Source organism: Panthera leo, chromosome E1 (assembly GCF_018350215.1).
Source record: "Panthera leo isolate Ple1 chromosome E1, P.leo_Ple1_pat1.1, whole genome shotgun sequence".
Taxonomy (NCBI): domain Eukaryota; kingdom Metazoa; phylum Chordata; class Mammalia; order Carnivora; family Felidae; genus Panthera; species Panthera leo.
In genome coordinates, this window is record NC_056692.1 from 55,186,553 (window position 1) to 55,204,202 (window position 17,650).

The following is a 17,650-nucleotide window of genomic DNA, read 5'->3' on the forward strand; positions in this document are numbered from 1 at the left end:
TTTATAGTAAAGAAAAAAGCAACTGAACAGGTAGAACAGTGAAACGATCTCAAAAAGATGACACAGGACACGATGTTCCAAATTTGCACATTGTTTACTTTGAGCAACAGTCCAGGATTGTGAAGTACAACACACATGTTAAGGATGAGACTTCAGTTCATGGTCAAGCACCAGCATCATGCACACGGCTTCAAGTTATCTAAGAAGAGCACTGCCCCCTTGGGGTCTGTTCATGACGAAGACCCACTTCTGTGTGGCCACCGCCCTCGCTTGCTTTACCACTTGGAAATTTGTCAGTTTGAGTGCACATCGAAGCCTTCCTCTGCAAGACAGCAGCAGGCTCAGCTCATCAGCTAGTTGAGTTAGTATCTGGCTTTTTCTTAAGGTTCAAAAATTAAAAAGGCAGTTTTTGTTTGTTTTTGTTTTTGCTTTGCAGGCAGCAAGGCATGAGGCACAGACCTCTACTGTTCCATATGGCACAGGAAGATGCTTTTAGCAAAGGGCACGGACAAGGTAGGGCTACAATGAGTAGGTTTGGCATAAAGACAACCCTGTGTTTGGGGGCCTGAAGGAACATGCCTGTGGACTGTTTACTGGTCTGCCCAATCAAGGCTTGGTAAACCCAAGTAAAGCTGACAAGAAAAGGGTTTTAAAAACCTCAGTACAAAAGATCCTCTAACACATTTGGAACCAGATTATTCTTAAAAACACCATACTAAGTGTCACAAAACTTTCCCTCCAATCTACTACTAGAAAACACTCATGCCATGGCCTACAGACCCGGAGGAATCAGGACAGATAAAGAGAAACCTGTTCTTAAAAAAAAAAAAAAAAAAAAAAAAAAAGACAGCAGTACATAAAGTGCTTCTTTTTTAATGAAACAAATCCAAAAGATGTACAGTCAGGCTCAAGTTGTGCAGTTCACAAGCATGGAGAAAACAAACAAATAAAACGACAGAGTTCAAGAGAGTCAGAGCTAACCCAGGACGAGGCTGGACTTGCCGCCAGGGGGATTTCTTCGGGACGGCGCTGGGGCCGGGGCCACCGGGCTGGGCACGGGGGCAGCGGGCACGGGCTTCTCCTCGCTCTGCCCCAGGCTGGCCTGCAAATCTGTGTCCACGTTTTCTAGAAAAACAGAAGGAGGTTCAGGCTTACTAAGCAACTATTTCTAGGAAAGATGGAGAGTTTTAAGATTTTTTTTTTTTTTTTTTTTTGGAGGATGGTTTAAATCATACCTAGAGATATATAAGACAAGAATCATTCACCCATGTTCCCGCAACCCAAAACTAACCACTTAGTGTTTTGCCTTATTTGTCCCCAGGCCTTTTTCTGTGTGTGCTCATTTCTAAATTGTACAAATATATGAAGATGTAGTATTTTAAATTAGAAGTCCACCTCCGTGTGGGTCTCTTCTTCTGACTCGGAATTGTGTCCATTCTAGCCCCTCTGTTATACTTACTTATAAGTGTACTTTATTCCCAACAGATAATATATACTTCTGGGTTTTGTTGTTGTTGTACTGATACCAACTTCCTTTTTTTATACTCAGAAATTTACCCATATTTATACACATGGTCATAATTTACCCTGTGTAACTCCTTTATAGTATTTTATCACATGATTCAATATATTTGATATAATACAGTACTGCATTAGCTGTACTAGTCATGAAAACTGGAACCGACCCAACCATTCCAAACAAAGTTGGAATGTATATAGACTGGCAAAGGTACCCACGGGGAAACAAGGGCGACCATCTTCAATCTGAACAGACGCTATGCATCGCCCTCCCTAGAGGGGGCTGTGCCACGTTCCACCCCCAACCCGTGTCAGACTATGCTGTCCGTACACCTTTGCACATCCATCATTTGATAACCACCTCACTTTAAAATTTGCCAAACTGATGGGTGAAATATTATTTCGTTCCTGTTTCATGTTACATTTCCATGATTACTAGGTGAGCCTGATTTCTTTTTCTAACCACAAAGATAACTCATAGTACCAACATCATTTATTAGAGTCTACCTTTCCCCTACTGATTAGTAGTATCTCCATTAATTAGATCACTCCCATATATATTAACTAGGTACTTTCCATGATAAAGGCTTCAGAATTAGTGTACTATTACCCAGCATCCTAGAGACTGCTTGATGATTCACTAATCTGTGAAATTCCCAACAAATATATATTCTTAATGAGGCATTTTCCAAAATATGGAAGTCTTTGTTCAAAGTCCAAAGGGACAGTAAAATGCCAGGTCTCAATTCAGTTGCATAATCTCACACCTGCTTTAGAATAAAATCTCTTAGGGCATCTGGGTGGCTCAGTCGATCGAGCATCTGATTTTGGCGTAGGTCGTGATCTCACCGTTCCCAAGTTCAAGCCCCGCATTGCGCTCTGTGCTGACAGCTCAGAGCCTGGAGCCTGTTTCAGATTCTGTGTCTCCCTCTCTCTCTGCCCCTCCCCCAACTTGTGCTCTGTAGCTCTCAAAAATAAATAAACATTTAAAAAAATTTTTAGAATAAAATTTCTTGGGGTGCCTGGGTGGCTCAGTTGGTTAAGTGCCCAACTCTTGATCTCTGCTCAGGTCATGATCTCACAGTTCATGAGATCGAGCCCCGAGATGGGCTCTGTCTGCCCTGACAGCGTGAAGCCTGCTTGGGATTCTCTCTCTCTGTCCCTCCCCTGCTTGGATGTATGCATGTACTCTCTCTCTCAAAATAAATGCTAAAAAAAAAAAAAAATAGAATAAAATCTTTTCTCCTCAATCTCTCTCTCTCTCACACACACACACAAAGGCAACTTTAGTGTAAGAAACCAAACACTAATTCATAAAACTTGGGAGAAAACTACCTTAAGGTTTAAAGACATTTATTCCCTCCTCCCCTAGATTAAGGTGTTCCAAAGCCCTGGAAGCAGTGAAACAAATACTGGTTATGATCTATACCATGTAAGAAATTCATATGGCCCTCATATTTGACACCGATGAAAAGTTCTAATTTTGAAAAAATGTACTTTAAGTTCCCCAAAGACTAACCATTAAAAGCTCATGTTCCTAAAAGCACCTGTACCAAGTTTTAGCGAACTGATACCGAGAAGTCCAAGGGGGAAGAAGTCTTCAATGAGAAACTCAACAAAATCTCAGAAATATGCTACTGCTGCTTTTGACATTTCCTTTTAAGAATTTTTATAACATTCTTGGGGCGCCTGGGTGGCGCAGTCGGTTAAGCATCCGACTTCAGCCAGGTCACGATCTTGCGGTCCGTGAGTTCGAGCCCCGCGTCAGGCTCTGGGCTGATGGCTCGGAGCCTGGAGCCTGTTTCCGATTCTGTGTCTCCCTCTCTCTCTGCCCCTCCCCCGTTCATGCTCTGTCTCTCTCTGTCCCAAAAATAAAAAAAAAAAACAAAAACAAAAAACGTTGAAAAAAAAAAAAAGAATTTTTATAACATTCTATAGAAGTAACAACACATATGATGTTCTATAGTATTGAACTACAAGTAAAAATCAGTATGGAGCTTTCCAGAATGATAGCCCTCATGATAATTAACTTAAAGCTTGGTGAGAAAGGGTCACGCCTTAATTTCCTGTTGCTACATTCTTGTTTGCACGGGAAGCAGGATTAAATGCATCAACACTGAGAACCCAAGTCTTCTGATAAGTGTCCCGTGAATAACCTAGGAAAATATGTCCCATTTACCACAAATACAAACAAAACCCCCAAACCCATGATTTGAAACAATCCAAGATGGACAAATACGGGGCACGAGTTCCACTTGAGCCAGCCAGCCTATCAGTTCAAGCAATTTCATTGCTGCTACTAGGACTTGGCCTCACCGCTGCACAGGCTCTCACAGGTATCCATTGTCTGCCTGGATCAAGCAGTTAGGAGTACTTCTAAAGGACAAAACATTACCTTGCAGCTCTACCGTGATCATTTATTTCCTACTGATTTTTGGATAAATCAAGCTCACACCTACCATTCTTATATTTGTCTTTCATTATTTTTTTTAAAGTTTTTTGTTGTTATTGTTTTGTTTTGATTTTGAGAGAGAGCACGTGCATGATCAGGAGAGGGGAAGAGAGAGTGGGGGAGAGGGAGAGAATCCCAACCAGGCTCCACACTCGCAGTGCAGAGCCTGACGCGGGGCTTGATTTGACAAACCATGAGATCATGACTGGAGCCAACATCAAGAGTCTGATGCTTAACAGACTGAGCCATCCAGGTATCCCCCGTCTTTCATTATTAAAGGAACTGTTTTGTCTTCGCCAAAAAAGAAAAAAAGCACATATGGAGGATACACAACAGTAGGCCTTAATTTAAATGCTCCTTTGTCAGGGCACCTGGGTGGCTCAGTCGGTTAAGCATCCAACTTTGGCTCAGGTCATGATCTCGCGGTTTTTGAGTTCAAGCCCCACATTGGGCTCTGTGCTGACAGCTCAGAGCCTGGAGCCTGCTTCAGATTCTGTATCCCCTTCTCTCTCTGCCCCTCCCCCACTCATGCTCTGTCTCTTTCAAAAATAAACATTAAAAAATTTTTTTAATTAAAAAAAAAATAAATGCTCAAATTTGTCAGGGAACCTGGGTGGCTCAGTTGGTTAAGCTTTGGACTTCAGCTCAGATCATGAGTTCATGGTTTGTGAGTTCATGCCCTGCGTTGGGCTCTGCACTGACAGCTCAGAGCCTGCCTGGGATTCTTTCTCCCTCTCTCTCTGCCCCACACCCCCCCACACCAATAAATAAACATTTTTAATAAATAAATGCTCCTTTGTCTAGTCAGAAATGCTCCATCCAAAAAGAACAGAGGCTAGTCTGTTACTACGTTCCCTTAGTCTGTAATGAAGTAATAAGTACAGGAACTGAGAGGCTTTAGAAACTTATACAGGATTGACTGAGAAAGCTTTTGCTTGTTGAATCTAATGACTGAAAAATGGGACTTTAAACAAACACTTCACCATAATACACATCTAATATACTCCTGACTTGTCTTTCTTCTTTGGCAAATCAACAAGGCACTGAACAGATACCTACGTCAGGATAAATGATAAAGTGCTTCATTACGAGGGTGAAAGAATCAGAACAGCAAGAGATGCAGCAGACTAACTTGCCTAAAGGCAGGAAAGACTTGTACCTAAATTCTGCGGACCTACTCCCTCTGCTGCAGATTTCCCACTGCTCCCTTTAGCCATCCCTAGGTTTAATTCTCTAAGAGAGAACGGCAATCTTCCTTATATCCAAACCAAATCTATCTTAAACCAAGCAGAATAGCTTGGCTTCGAAGTAAATTTGGCAACAGAATCGGGGTTGACCTCTACTCCCCCAGATGGATCTTGAATCATTGTGCCCCTTGTCATTTCATGACAATTTCATGAGTGTGCTACTCACCTGAAGAATCTGAAAAAAAAACCGAGCTGGGAGAGAATTACTAGTAGCACGTCAAGTGACACATTTTTTTTGTTTATAATTCCATCAAGGCCCTCTCATCCTTCTCCAGGCTTCCCAAATTCGTAACTATATCCATTGCCCAAAAGTAGTGACTAAGGATTAGCTAATTCTTGCTAAGTAAGGTCTCCTAGTGGAAGTATTTCAGAATATGAAAAGCACCAGAACTGAAAAGACTTCAAGATTTTTTTTTTTTTTTTTTTTAACCTCCGGAAGAGTCTTTTCAGACAGAACACACTGGACATGAACAATAACTAATACATCTTCAATCCAGTGAGAAAGTGATTTGTTCACGGAGGAAGAACCCAGGTAACGCTCACAAAGGCCCAATAGACTCTCTTCCCACCGTGTCCATCAAGAAACGCTGTCTGTGGGGCACCTGGGTGGCTCAGTCGGTTAAGCATCAGACTTCGGCTCAGGTCATGATCTTGCAGTCTATGAGTTCGAGCCCCGTCCGTGTCGGGCTCTGTGCTGACAGCTCAGAGCCTGGAGCCTGCTTTGGATTCTGTGTCTCCCTCTCTCTCTGCCCCTCCCCCGTTCAGGCTCTGTCTCTGTCTCAAAAATAAATAAACGTCAAAAAAAATTTTTTTTTTTAAAGAAAGAAACGCTGTGTAAGAGGGCAGAAGAGGAGTCTGGTTCCTCAACACTTGTTTCACGGGAAGACTGCCTCACAAAATGTAATGGTCTTCCTTCCGGACCAGAGGGCCTTCTGACTGCTGCATTTCACCGAGTCAACTTTCACCTGATTCCTGCTGCCCGACACACTTACGCCTTTCGTTACATGCAATAGTCATTCTCTGGCACTTGTTAAGGAAGTGCCAATAAATACTTCAAAGACTTAACATCATTAAAGAAATGATTATAGCTCATTTCCACATATAATTGGTAACATGGATGAAAATTTATATCTGCCTCCTAAATCATCAGCCACAAGATCACAGAGTTGCCGACGTCTTGCTGAATAAGCACCTCAGTGTAAAATCAAACAAAGTTTGTAAATTAAATGCTGTGTGCCAAGCTTGAAATGCCAGAGCCTTTTACTAAAAAGCTCTCATTAACAGGAACACCCACCAGCCCCACTACTGCACACATATCTGTGAAGGACTCTCCATTTTTCCTTTCTTGTGCATTCCCGGCCTTGCTCTCACTGCGGCGGACGCACACGTGGCCATGTTTGCTAACTTCCCAGTTTTGTGTTTCTTTGCTCTCCACCCAGGGTATGCTGTGCTGGCCCTTGGGGCAAAGCCAGGTTTCACTCCCCAAGACACTATTTCAAGAAAAATTCCGCTCTATTCTAAAACCATTTACAGAACCAGAAATGTGTACTTCAGAAGGACTCACCATGAATGTCGCCTTCTCTCTGGAAAAGAAAAGAAAATTTTACTTCAGATTTTAATTTTGTAACAAATAAAGCAGTCACAGTTCTGAGAGGCTACTATTTGAAACCAAACGTGGAAGTTCATTTTGATGCAGTCAAGTTCAGGGTCAGGCCACAACACAATTATATTACAACCTTTATACTTACTTTGGGACAATGCTATACAAAACTGCTGCATGACAAATTGCCCCAGTGCCAGCAATACCCGACACACCAAAAAAACCTTAACATTTACACCGATGGCCTAATATCAATTAGCATTTCAGAGGATCTTTTATCAGAATGTGAAACTGGTAAGTTTATTTTTCCATGCTCCCTTTCCTTTTTCCTTATCTAGCTGTTGAGGGGCCTCTATAAATTCCAAAGTCCGTTAAGAGGGTTCCACACTGGGATGGCTGACACCACTGTGTGCTCAGAGGGCCCTACTTAGGAGGCCACCCTACCAGGTTTCCAGACACCTGCCTGGGGACATTGGGATCATGTTCCTCTGCAGACAACTGATGATAACACCCAGGTTGCAGTCTCCTCGAGTTCAGCTCAGAACAACTGGGCAACGTTCGTCAGGTCTTTGACCTCACACACACTACTATATACCACTTAGGTAGGAAGTGTGATCCAGAAGTTCCCAAAATCGATAGTGAAAAGAGAGAGACTGATCCAACTGGTAGAAGAGGGATGTGAACCAACCCAGATCATGTCACTTCAGTTTTCTGACTTTTCTCTTTATGGATCTTCCAGCACCAGTATGGCCTCAGGCCCTTCCCTAGTCACCTCTATGTAAGGCTCTAGTGACAGAACTGAAGCTCTTATTACAATAGGAAGGAAGTCAGTTTCCAAACCGGATTAACCTCAAAGCCTTTCTTTCCCCCCCAACCCTGTGTTGTCACACTGACCTTCAGATCTAAGAAGTCTCCAGAGTTTGCTTCAGAAGAGTTCCTTCTCTGGGGTCCAGATGACTCAGAATCCTCTCTGCCACCACTAGACTTGGCACCTGAATTAAAACATACTTTCTTAAGGACTATGACAGAAAGACTGAAAGCAAAACACTTCTTTTGTGAATGATGTTCGTGTTAGTCTTGTATCAAAAAATGAGCAAACAGGTTAAGTGAGAGCTTAAAAATTCTACAGAGGAACCAAATAGCCCAATTTGACCTCAATCGCTATTCTGACCCCTCTCCCAGGCTTTCCTCCAGTGACAAGACTTAACTGTTGTTGATCTCATTATGGTTGGGCTAGATTTTGCTCCTCAGCACAAAACCAACTGTAGTTATTCGTGCTGGGTCTGTACCTTTGATCAGTGGTCACACATATAAGCAGTACCTGCTGACTTGGCCCATGAAGGGGGATTTTCCTCAGGTGTCCCAAAGATGCTAGAGGCCATTTTGTTCCTCCTCACGGGTTGTTCTGTTGGTTCATCAAAGCCTAATGAAAAATTGGATCCACCACCTGGAGGCCGCAAAACCCTTGGGAGTAATGGCAAAAAACATCCATTTCAGATCATGCCAAAACATTTCTCAGCATAAATGTTTTCAAACACCTTTCAAATTCATTTCCCTCACCCATTCATTCCTCCTACCCACCCACCCACCCCACCCCCTCCAAGAGAGAGCTGCTAATGGGAAAAGGGAACTGATTCTGTTGTGGTATAAAGTCAACACTGGATCACATCAGTCAGAATGCCTAGTAGCAGACAGACAAGAAGTAAGTGTTGACAAGGATGTGGAGAGAGAGGAACCCTTGTGCACTGCGGGTGGGAATGTAAACTGGTGCAGCCACTGTGGAAAACAGTATGGAGTTTCCTGAAAAAATTAATAATCGAAATCCCATATGATCCAGTAATGCTACTTTTGGATATTTACCCAAAGAAAACAAAAACACTAATTTGAAAAGATATATACACCCCTACATTTACTGCGGCCTTATTTACAATAGCCAAGATATGGAAGCAACCTACCTGTCAACCGATAGATGAATGGATAAAGAAAATGGATATTACTCAGCTCAGCCATAAAAAAGAATGAAACCCTGCCATTTCAGACAACATGGTCGGATGTACAGGGTATGATGCTAAATGAAATAAGACAGAAACAATCAAATACTACATGATTTCACTTATATGTGGAACCTAAAAAACCAAATGAACAAACAAAAAAAACAGAAATGGGGCGCCTGGGTGGCTTAGTCGGTTAAGTGTTGACTTCAGCTCAGGTCATGATCTCACGGTTTGTGAGTGTGAGCCCTGAATCGGGCTCTGCGCTGACAGCACAGAGCCTGCTTTGGCTTCTCCGTCTCCCTCTCTCTCTGCCCCTCCCCCACGTGCACGCACTCCCTCTCATTCTCTCTCTCTCTCTCTCAAAAATAAACAAAACATTTAAAAAAACAAAACCAGAAACAATCACAAACACAGAGAACAAACTGGTGGATGCCAGAAGGGAGACAGGTAGGAAGGTGGGTGAACCAGGTAAAGGGGATTAAGAAATACAGATTTCCAGTTATAAAATAAATACATCATGGGGCTGAAAAGTACAGCATGGGGAATACAGTCAAGAATATAATAAATTTGTATGAGGACTGCATTTATCGTGGTTAGCATTTCATAAATGTATAGAATTGTCGAATCACTATGTTGTACACCTGAGACTAATATATTATTCTCAATTAAAAAACTGAAAGTTTTTAAAAATTCAACACTGGATGTTAAGATACAAAATGCTGTTTTATAATATTTGTAGTAAGGACTTCCGACATGAAGACAGCTGAAAAAGCCTGAAAGTTATCACAAATAACAGCCTGGCTGACGTCCCCTTTTAGATAATGGCAAAAGACCTAACAGACCTTGCCTAATAGGATCAGCTGGATGTATCTGCAAAAAAGTTTAGAAGCATATCTTGTTATTTATTCAGAAAGCATTTCCATTTTTATTTTCAACAAAATTAAAAATGGAAGATTATACATATAAAAGTTAAGTTGACCAATTTAGAAGCCCATGGAGAGCGATACTAGTCTCTTCCTATCTAGGCATCGCCAGCGAGCCCCATTTATACACTTGCACCACAGTATTCTCACTAGTAAACATGAACAATTAGCCACAAGGAGGAAGTCCGTATGAGAAACTGGTGTTACGATTCACAGAATGTTCGATAACCAGGCACCTTTGGACTCTATAGCTTTCGGTTCAGCAAGGAAACCCAGCACTTGTCCATTTCCAAAGCTTCCTGCTTGGCTTGACCAATGTGTCCCATCCCTGGAAGAACTCAATTTAACTTGTCCTGTCACTGCTCAAAACATAGAAAATGGAGATGGTTTTATGGAAGGAAAAATTTTCTAACTAAGGATTCAATTCTATTACTGGAGACAGGAGTAGTCTGGTTTTCTATTTCTTCTTAAGTCAGTTTGAAAAATATTTTTCTAGGAGGATGTCCATTTTATTCAAGTTTCCAAATAAAGAACAGTTGTCATTTGCAAACACAGCTCCTTATATTAGAAAAGAAAAGGAAACATATAGGAAGAGGAGGGGGGGGGAAAAGAAAAGAGGGAAACAAACCACAAGAGACTCTTAGTGATAGAGAACTATGGGTTGACGGAGGTGGGTGGGACGATGGGCTACATGGATGCTGGGTACTAAGGGGGACACTTGTGATGAGCACTGGGTGTTGTATGTAAGTGTTGAATCAATGACTTCTGAAACCAATACCACACTGCATGTCAACTAAAATTTAAACTTTTTAAAACAGTGAAAAAGATAAAAATAAATTTTAAAAATAAGAAAAGGAAAAATTAAACACAGCATAAATGCCTTCCTAAGTGCCCCTTCTAAAGGCATCCCAAGTTTTGTTTTTTTAACTATTGTTCCACTCTAAATATTTTCTCCTTCCCATTATTTTCTTCTTTGACCCATACATCATTTAGAAGTACATGTATCAGTTTCCAAACACAGGGGTCTTTCTGGTTTATTAATTTCTAGTTTTTAACTACAACACAGACAACAGTCTGTATGATACGAATCCTTTGAAATGTGATGAGATGTGATTTATGGCCTAATATGTACTCAATTCTATAAATCTATATACTCTTAAAAAGAATGTGTATTTGTTAATGTTCTATATGTCTACTAGGATCAAGCTTGCTAATGAGTTGTTCAAATCTGATTTTTAAGTATGTTAAAAAAATTTTTTTTAATGTATTTTTGAGAGAAAGACAGCACGAGTGGGGAGGAGCAGAGAGAGGGAGACACAGAATCACAAACAGGCTCCAGGCTCTGAGCTGTGAGCAGAGCCCGACGCGGGGCTCGAACTCACAGACCTTAAGATCAAGACCTGAGCTGAAGTCAGACACTTAACCGACTGAGCCACCCAGGCTCCCCTAAGTATGTTTTATCACTTAATGAGTGAATCCATTAACAATTCCTACCACAATGAAGAGTTTGCCAGTTTCTCCTCAGAATTCTGTCAAGATAAGGGTTCTCTCTCAGAATGACTGCCACTGGAGTAAATGTTAGATCAGTGGGAAAAACTGCATTGGGCTGACTAATCATTTTGATAAAACAAAACATCCCTCACTCATTTTATTTACCAAAGTAAGTTCCAGCTAGGCAAAATTATTTATTCAATTTATGTATTTTTTTTTTAAGTTTATTTATTTATTTTGAGAGAGAAGAGGGTAGGGGAGAGGAGGGGCAGAGAGAAAGGGAGAGAGAGAATCCCAAGTGGGCTCCGTGTGGTCATCACAGAGCCCCCACATGGGGCTTGAACCCACGAACCATGAGATCATGACCTGAGCTGAAATCAAGAGTCGGATGTCTAACTGACTGAGCCACCCAAGCACCCTCTTTTACTTATTTTTTGAGAGCATTTCATATACTAGTGATGTTATCCTTTGTTGATTATGTGTATTTTTGCCAAGTTTAATTCGTCCATCTTTTCAGTTTCTGGCTTTCATCTTGTACTTAGAAATAAAGCCCTTTTCTTCAAGACTAGGACCACATTTGTACAAACTTTTGTTTGTACAAAATTTTTTTTTAATATTTATTTTTGGCAGAGAGAGAGCATGCGAGCGAGCACGCACACTCACCAGTGGGAGAAGGGCAGAAGAGAGGGAGACAGAGGATCCCAAGCAGGATCTGCGCTGACAGCAGAGAGCCTGATTCGGGTTCCCATTCGCGAACCGTGAGATCATGACCTGAGCTGAAGTCAAGACGCTTAACAGACTGAGCCACCCGGGTGTCCCTGTACAAACTTTCTAAAGGACATTTTGATAATATGTGTCAACTGTTTGCTTTTTATATGAACCAGCATTTCTACTTCCAGAAATTGCCCTAATTAGATAACCAGATATATATACAAGGATTTATATCCTTGTATATAAATCCTTTAAAAATGTTCATCTACAAATAAATTTGGGAATACCCTAACTGTCCATTAGCAAAGGCTTAATTATCAAAGCATGTCCACACAACAGAAAGCTGTATACATTAGGGTGAGAGTTACCTTCATTAGTGGATATGAAAAGTTACCCAAAACACAGTGAATGAAAAACACTGGAAGACAAACATAAGCCCAATGACGTGTTACATAAAATGACGTGTACAGAGATAAATTTATCTGGTTGTGTGATCTTAGATAAACTGCTTGACTTTTGTTTTGCTTTTCTCTTCTAATGTTCTTTTGTTTCTGTTTTTGTTTTAAAAGAGACAGCAGTTTTTTAGAGGAAAGGGGCAGAGAAAGAGGGAAAAAGAGAATCTTAAGCAGACTCCATGCTCAGCATGGAGCCTAACATGGACTTAATCCCATAACCCTAAGATCATGACCTGAGGTGAAATTAAGAGTCAGATGCTCAACCAACTGAGCCACCCAGTGGCCCCTGCTTTTATCTTCTACAAAAAGAGGTTAGTAGTAATTGCCTCCTAAGACTATTCTAAGAATATCCAATATACTGTGCTTAGAAGGCAGCAGTCGTAGCTATTAGCATCACAACTAGACATAAAGGCCTGAGAAGTACCCACACCACAATGGCATCCAGGGTTTGTGCTCTCAGATAGGATTTCAGGTGAATTTCAATGTCCTTTTTTATACTTCATATTTTTCTGTATTGCCACTAATCTAAAATTCTTTCAAAGACTCCTTCTGGGTTCCGGAATTCCCTGACAATCTTTCTTTCTTTTTTTTAACTTTATTTTTTTTAACATTTATTCATTTTTTTAAGCGAGAATGAGAGAGAGAGAGAGAGAGAGAGCGAGAGAGAGAGAGAGAGAGAGAGAGAGCGCGCGAGCATACAAGCTGGGGAGGGGCAGAGAGAGAGAGAAAGAGAGACAGAATCCGAAGCAGGCTCCAGGCTCTGAGCTGTCAGCACAGTGCCTGATGTGGGGCTCGAACCCACCAACCGTGAGATTGTGACCTGAGCGGAAGTCCAAGCTCCCCTCCCTGACAATCTTTCTTTTGACAGTACTAATTTTCCTACTGGCCACTGCATGTGATCATTTGTGGACATCCGTGTCCCCTTGGATCTTTCAGCAGAAATCGTGGCTCCTCTGCTGACATCCTGGCCTGGACTCCCTAACACTGCCTCTTCTTCCCGTGTGGCCGCTACCCACAAGCCAGCAGAGATGCAAGGTAACGTGACAAACTATCAACATGGCCTCTCAACCGTATCTAGTTCTTACCATCTTCTTCACCAATCCAGTCATTTTCTCACTGTTCCCCAGAACAGTTCTGGTTTATCTCCACTTTGGGGTATTACTCCCATCTTTACTCCTGCCTAGAGCACTCTCCACCCTTTCCTCAAGCATCCCTCAAAACCGGGCCCATCTCTTAAACCTCAACCTCCTCCATAAAGCAGACTAGTAGAGCTCTCCATAGGCTCGAAGAATACCAGGTAGAACACGGAGGAAAGGATGGCTTCTGGTGTGAAGTGCCCAAGAGTAAATATTTTTGGCCTGTGGATCATGCAGTATTTTGTAACTATTGGGGTCTGTCATGTGGCACAGAGGCAGCCACAGACAACATGCAAACAAACGAGTGCAGCTATTTTCCAATAAAACTTTATTTACAGACACTGCAATCTGACTTTCCTATAATTTCCACAAAGTCATGAAATGAATCTTTTTTTTGCAACCATTTATAAATGTAAAAATCAGGTACCCACTGCATTTAGCCCTTGGGTGATTGTTTGCTGGGCTCTGTTCTGTCTAGTTCAACAGCCTCATTTTAAAGAGCGCAAAGTCTGGGGCGCCTGGGTGGCTCAGTCGGTTGGGTTGAGTGTCTGACTCCAACTCAGGTCATGATCTCATGATTGGTGGGTTCGAGCCCCACATCGGGCTGTGTGCTGACAGCTCAGAGCCTGGAGCCTGTTTCAGATTCTGTGTCTCCCTCTCTTTCTGTCCCTCCCCCACTCTCACTTTGTCTCACTCTGTCTCTCAAAAATAAATAAATGTAAAAAAAAAAAAAAAAAAAAAAAAAAAATTAAAGAGCACAAAGTCAAGCCTCCAGAGCCTCTGAAGAAATTGTCCAACATTAGTTAACTGACAGTGACGAGGACCAGAACCCAAATCCTCAGTCTCTGGCCAGCACAGAAGTGCTCAACGCGCTAAAATACAGGAGGCACAGAAGGCCATTTTCTCTTTCATTTTCCTACACACCTATGTACTGGTGCTTTGATTAGTTTCCATGTTTTCCAATCTTAGAGTGTCTTCTATTTCTTCTGTAGGTCCTCTAGCGTCCTCCCCTGGATCATAGATTTGTGTGTGTCCACAGTATAATTCAATACAGAAATTGCACTAAATAAAAATGTCATTATTTTCCCCCTCGGGCGGGGAGGTGGTGGGGGAGGGGAGGTTGGGGACCCATTGTGTTTTTGGTAACATGTAAAATATTTATAACTCTACTTTTTTTTTCAAGTTTTAGATATTAAATATCCACTTGGATTAATTTCATTATATGAATTAAGATAAGTGTATTCAGGCATACATTATATAAAGTTGATAATTTTAGGTTTGCTTAATTAAATGGTTTAAATCATAATTAAAGGTGTATTATAAATTCTTAATAGGCTTTCTCTCATGTTAAAGTTTGAAGCAACCAGGTTTTTTATCCCTTGTTTGTACCCAAATCAATAAAGAGTCAATAAAATCAAAATTCACTTGCTCCCTTGAGATTAGAATGATTTTTTTTTTTCCTTTATCGTAATTAAACCCTCATGAATTAGCCAGATGAAAATCTCCAGAACCCTAATGGTCTGGGAAGTATTTTTTGGCCTTAAAAAAAGAAAAAAAGACACTAGTGCCCAAACACCGGCTTAAAAAGAAAGTCAAAGCTCTGCGCACCCAACTTTTTAAAGGTCTGTGTTCCTCTTGCAAGAGCAGGTAATACCTACTCCCTACTCCGATGACGTCAGTGTTGTAAAGCCCGTTTGTAACAGTGAGACATCCCCAAACAAAGGATTTGGATCATAAGACAGAAATTATTCCAATTTTATTTTTTAAGTTTCTCCTATTCTTTCTGAACCACACAGGGTAACTAAACCAGGATTACCTACTTGAGACTCACCAAAAATGGACCCATGTACCACGGATAACAATTAAAAAAAACAAAAATCACTTTTTCTTTCTTCTTTCTCTAGATGCCAGAGTTCCCATGTGATCTTTGCAGATCATCCCGTCTCAGACTAAATTTACAATGTGCTTATGGAGCCAGAAGAATGTTACTGCAGAAACAACTGAAGGAAAATTAGGTGAGATTACAGAGGAAGTAAAGGTAGGAAGTAAATAAAAGGACAAAGCTCCAGTCCTAGGATCACGATACTGGAGGGAATTTGATGACAAAAGGTGAATGAAAGCATTTATTCTGCAGAACCCAAAACCATTTGGTCTCACATTTCGAATATCCATATCAAAAAACTAGCATGAGGATTCCTTTGACCTGGTTACTGAAATTTTTTATGAAGCACTAAACTACACTCAACCCCAAAAGATGAAACCTGATTTTTTTTACATAATGTATAAATTTTCACGTTCCAGTCACTACAGTTTCACCAGCAGAAAGTTGACCGCATGGCACAAAAAGAAAGGTTCGGCGTGTTCCAGTGTCCTCGGCAAAAAAAATGATCTCATTGCAAGAATGACAACAGAAGAGGGAGTGACCAGTATTTTTGTAGGTCTATCCTCCTCAAGGTCCCCAACCTTCCAGGACCCACTAATTTATTTTAAATCTTTCCCACTTTCCTACATTGTATAAGGGAAAGGAATGAGTTGAAAAGGGGTGTCATTTCCAACCTGCCGCCTAAGCCTCGCTGCTGAGGCCAGCTTTTTGTCCCCAAGTTCTCCAACCCCTATGAGGCACTGCTATTTCACGGCTGTCTTCTTAGCCCCACAAAATGGCTCCCTTTGTGCCACTTGCCCAGGACCCCCAGGCTGGCCGCACACGACTGCAGGTCGTGATCAATGAAGAATAGATGCCTAGAAAAAGTGGAATCTAAGCTTCCTACAAGCCCTGAGCAGGATCCCAGAGATGCCTGTATCCCGTCTTAAAAGAGAACAGTGTGCAATTAGCCGAGACAATGTGGACACCTTCCGCCGGTTCCAAACCCTTCCACCAAGTCAGGCAAGGGCTTGGAAAAGGATCGCAGTGCAAACACCCAGTGCCCCCATCCCCTAATGCAGTAGCGACTGTGGCCAGAAAGGCCCCGGCATCCCAGGTGCAGATAGTACGGAAGAGACAATGGATGTCTCCGGCCCCGCCCAAGAACAGGAAACCTCCTCCTGCTAGGGAACCCGGGCCAGGGAAGAACTCGTTTGACAAACGTCAAAAGGGGGAGGGAAAGAGGTGGGATGCAAAGGCCGAGGTCCGAAGGTTTGAGCGCAGAAAACCCACTCGGACAGGCTCGCCCCCCTTTCGCGTTCGGAGGTGGGCGCGGGAGGGGAAAGAGCAGGGGTCTTTCCTTTGTTAGCAGAGGAGAAGCACTTCGCAGAGGGCTGACGGTTGGGTCCCGGACGGGCGTGGGGGTCGCGATGACCAGCCCCGCCCGACCACAAATGCCACCTGCCGGGCGGGCCCCAGTGGATAAGCGCCCGCAAGACTCAATCGCTGCGGCCGAAGGGGGTGGCCGCCGGGGGGGGGGGGGGGGGGGACCGCCACCTGCCCGGGGCCAGAGGCAAGAGCGCGTGGCCAGAGGTGGGACAATGGGGCCTGACCGGGACGCCCCGGGGGCTGCCCCGGCACGTGGGGGCCAAGACCACCGCCCTGGGGCCGGTCAGCCGCACCGCAAAGGGAAGGAAACGAACCCTGTCCGCTTGGCCTGACTACCGAAAGCCCGCAGCACTGCGAGGACCAGCGGCCCCGGCCCTCCCCGACCGACCCCTCGCTCCGGGGGAGGAATGAATGGGAGAGAAGCGGGAGTCGGGCGGGGCCGGCGCGACGGGCTCGCCCGACGGCACAAAGACGGAGCAGACCGCCGAGCCCCGCCGCCCGGCCGGGCACGAGCGCGACAGCCAGGGCACGTCACCGCCAACGACCCGCCGCCCTGCACCCGTGGCCCCGCCGGACGGCGGCCTTCCCTGCCCTCGAGCCCCGCGCCGAGCGGGGGCGTCCCCGCAGCCTCACCGGGAGCTATTCCTGCTGTTGGGGTCGACTCCCTTGAAGGTGGTGGTGGTGGTCATGGTGCCGAGGAGCGAGGTAGGCTGGCGTGGGAGCAGAGTGCTGAGGGTCGGGTCCGAGGGGCGCAGAGCAGCTCTGCACCGCAACGCCAGCAACCGCTGCAGGAGCCTCCGCCACCGCCTGCCTCCCGGGCCGCAGCCTTTATAAGGCTCAAAAGAACCCGCCCCCACCGTGCCTGTATTGGCC

General features: G+C 43.4%; 3 protein-coding genes across 3 annotated transcripts in view; 2 read left to right on the plus strand and 1 right to left on the minus strand.

Annotated features, from left to right (window-relative positions):
- ARMC7 (armadillo repeat containing 7) overlaps positions 1-15,837 on the plus strand; it is a 39,521-nt gene extending 23,684 nt beyond the window's left edge. Inside the window, exons 3-4 of the mRNA XM_042915972.1 lie at positions 13,328-13,426; positions 15,432-15,837. Coding sequence (XP_042771906.1) covers positions 13,328-13,426; positions 15,432-15,451 — 119 coding nt within the window. The 3' untranslated portion in view covers positions 15,452-15,837. The remainder of the gene's footprint in view (positions 1-13,327; positions 13,427-15,431) is intronic.
- On the minus strand, positions 858-17,609 carry JPT1 (Jupiter microtubule associated homolog 1). Its single transcript, XM_042915974.1, has 5 exons — positions 17,411-17,609; positions 8,139-8,281; positions 7,712-7,809; positions 6,782-6,800; positions 858-1,125 (listed from the first exon to the last, which is right to left on the minus strand). The coding sequence occupies exons 1-5, from the start codon at positions 17,464-17,466 to the stop codon at positions 977-979; spliced, it is 465 nt and encodes a 154-aa protein (XP_042771908.1). The 5' UTR covers positions 17,467-17,609; the 3' UTR covers positions 858-976.
- NUP85 (nucleoporin 85) overlaps positions 17,389-17,650 on the plus strand; it is a 70,587-nt gene continuing 70,325 nt past the window's right edge. The window contains exon 1 of the mRNA XM_042915959.1: positions 17,389-17,482. The gene's annotated coding sequence lies outside the window, so the exon portion shown is untranslated. The remainder of the gene's footprint in view (positions 17,483-17,650) is intronic.

Bases quoted from the DNA above. Each gene is read 5' to 3' on its own strand.
- JPT1 (XM_042915974.1), bottom strand. From the start codon at position 17,466: ATGACCACCACCACCACCTTCAAGGGAGTCGACCCCAACAGCAGGAAT. The intron at 8,282-17,410 runs GTGAGGCTGCGG...ATTACTCCCAAG, and splicing joins AACAGCAGGAATAGCTCCCG to GGTTTTGCGGCCTCCAGGTG. The intron at 7,810-8,138 runs GTACTGCTTATA...GTTTTAATTCAG, and splicing joins TTCATGGGCCAAGTCAGCAG to GTGCCAAGTCTAGTGGTGGC.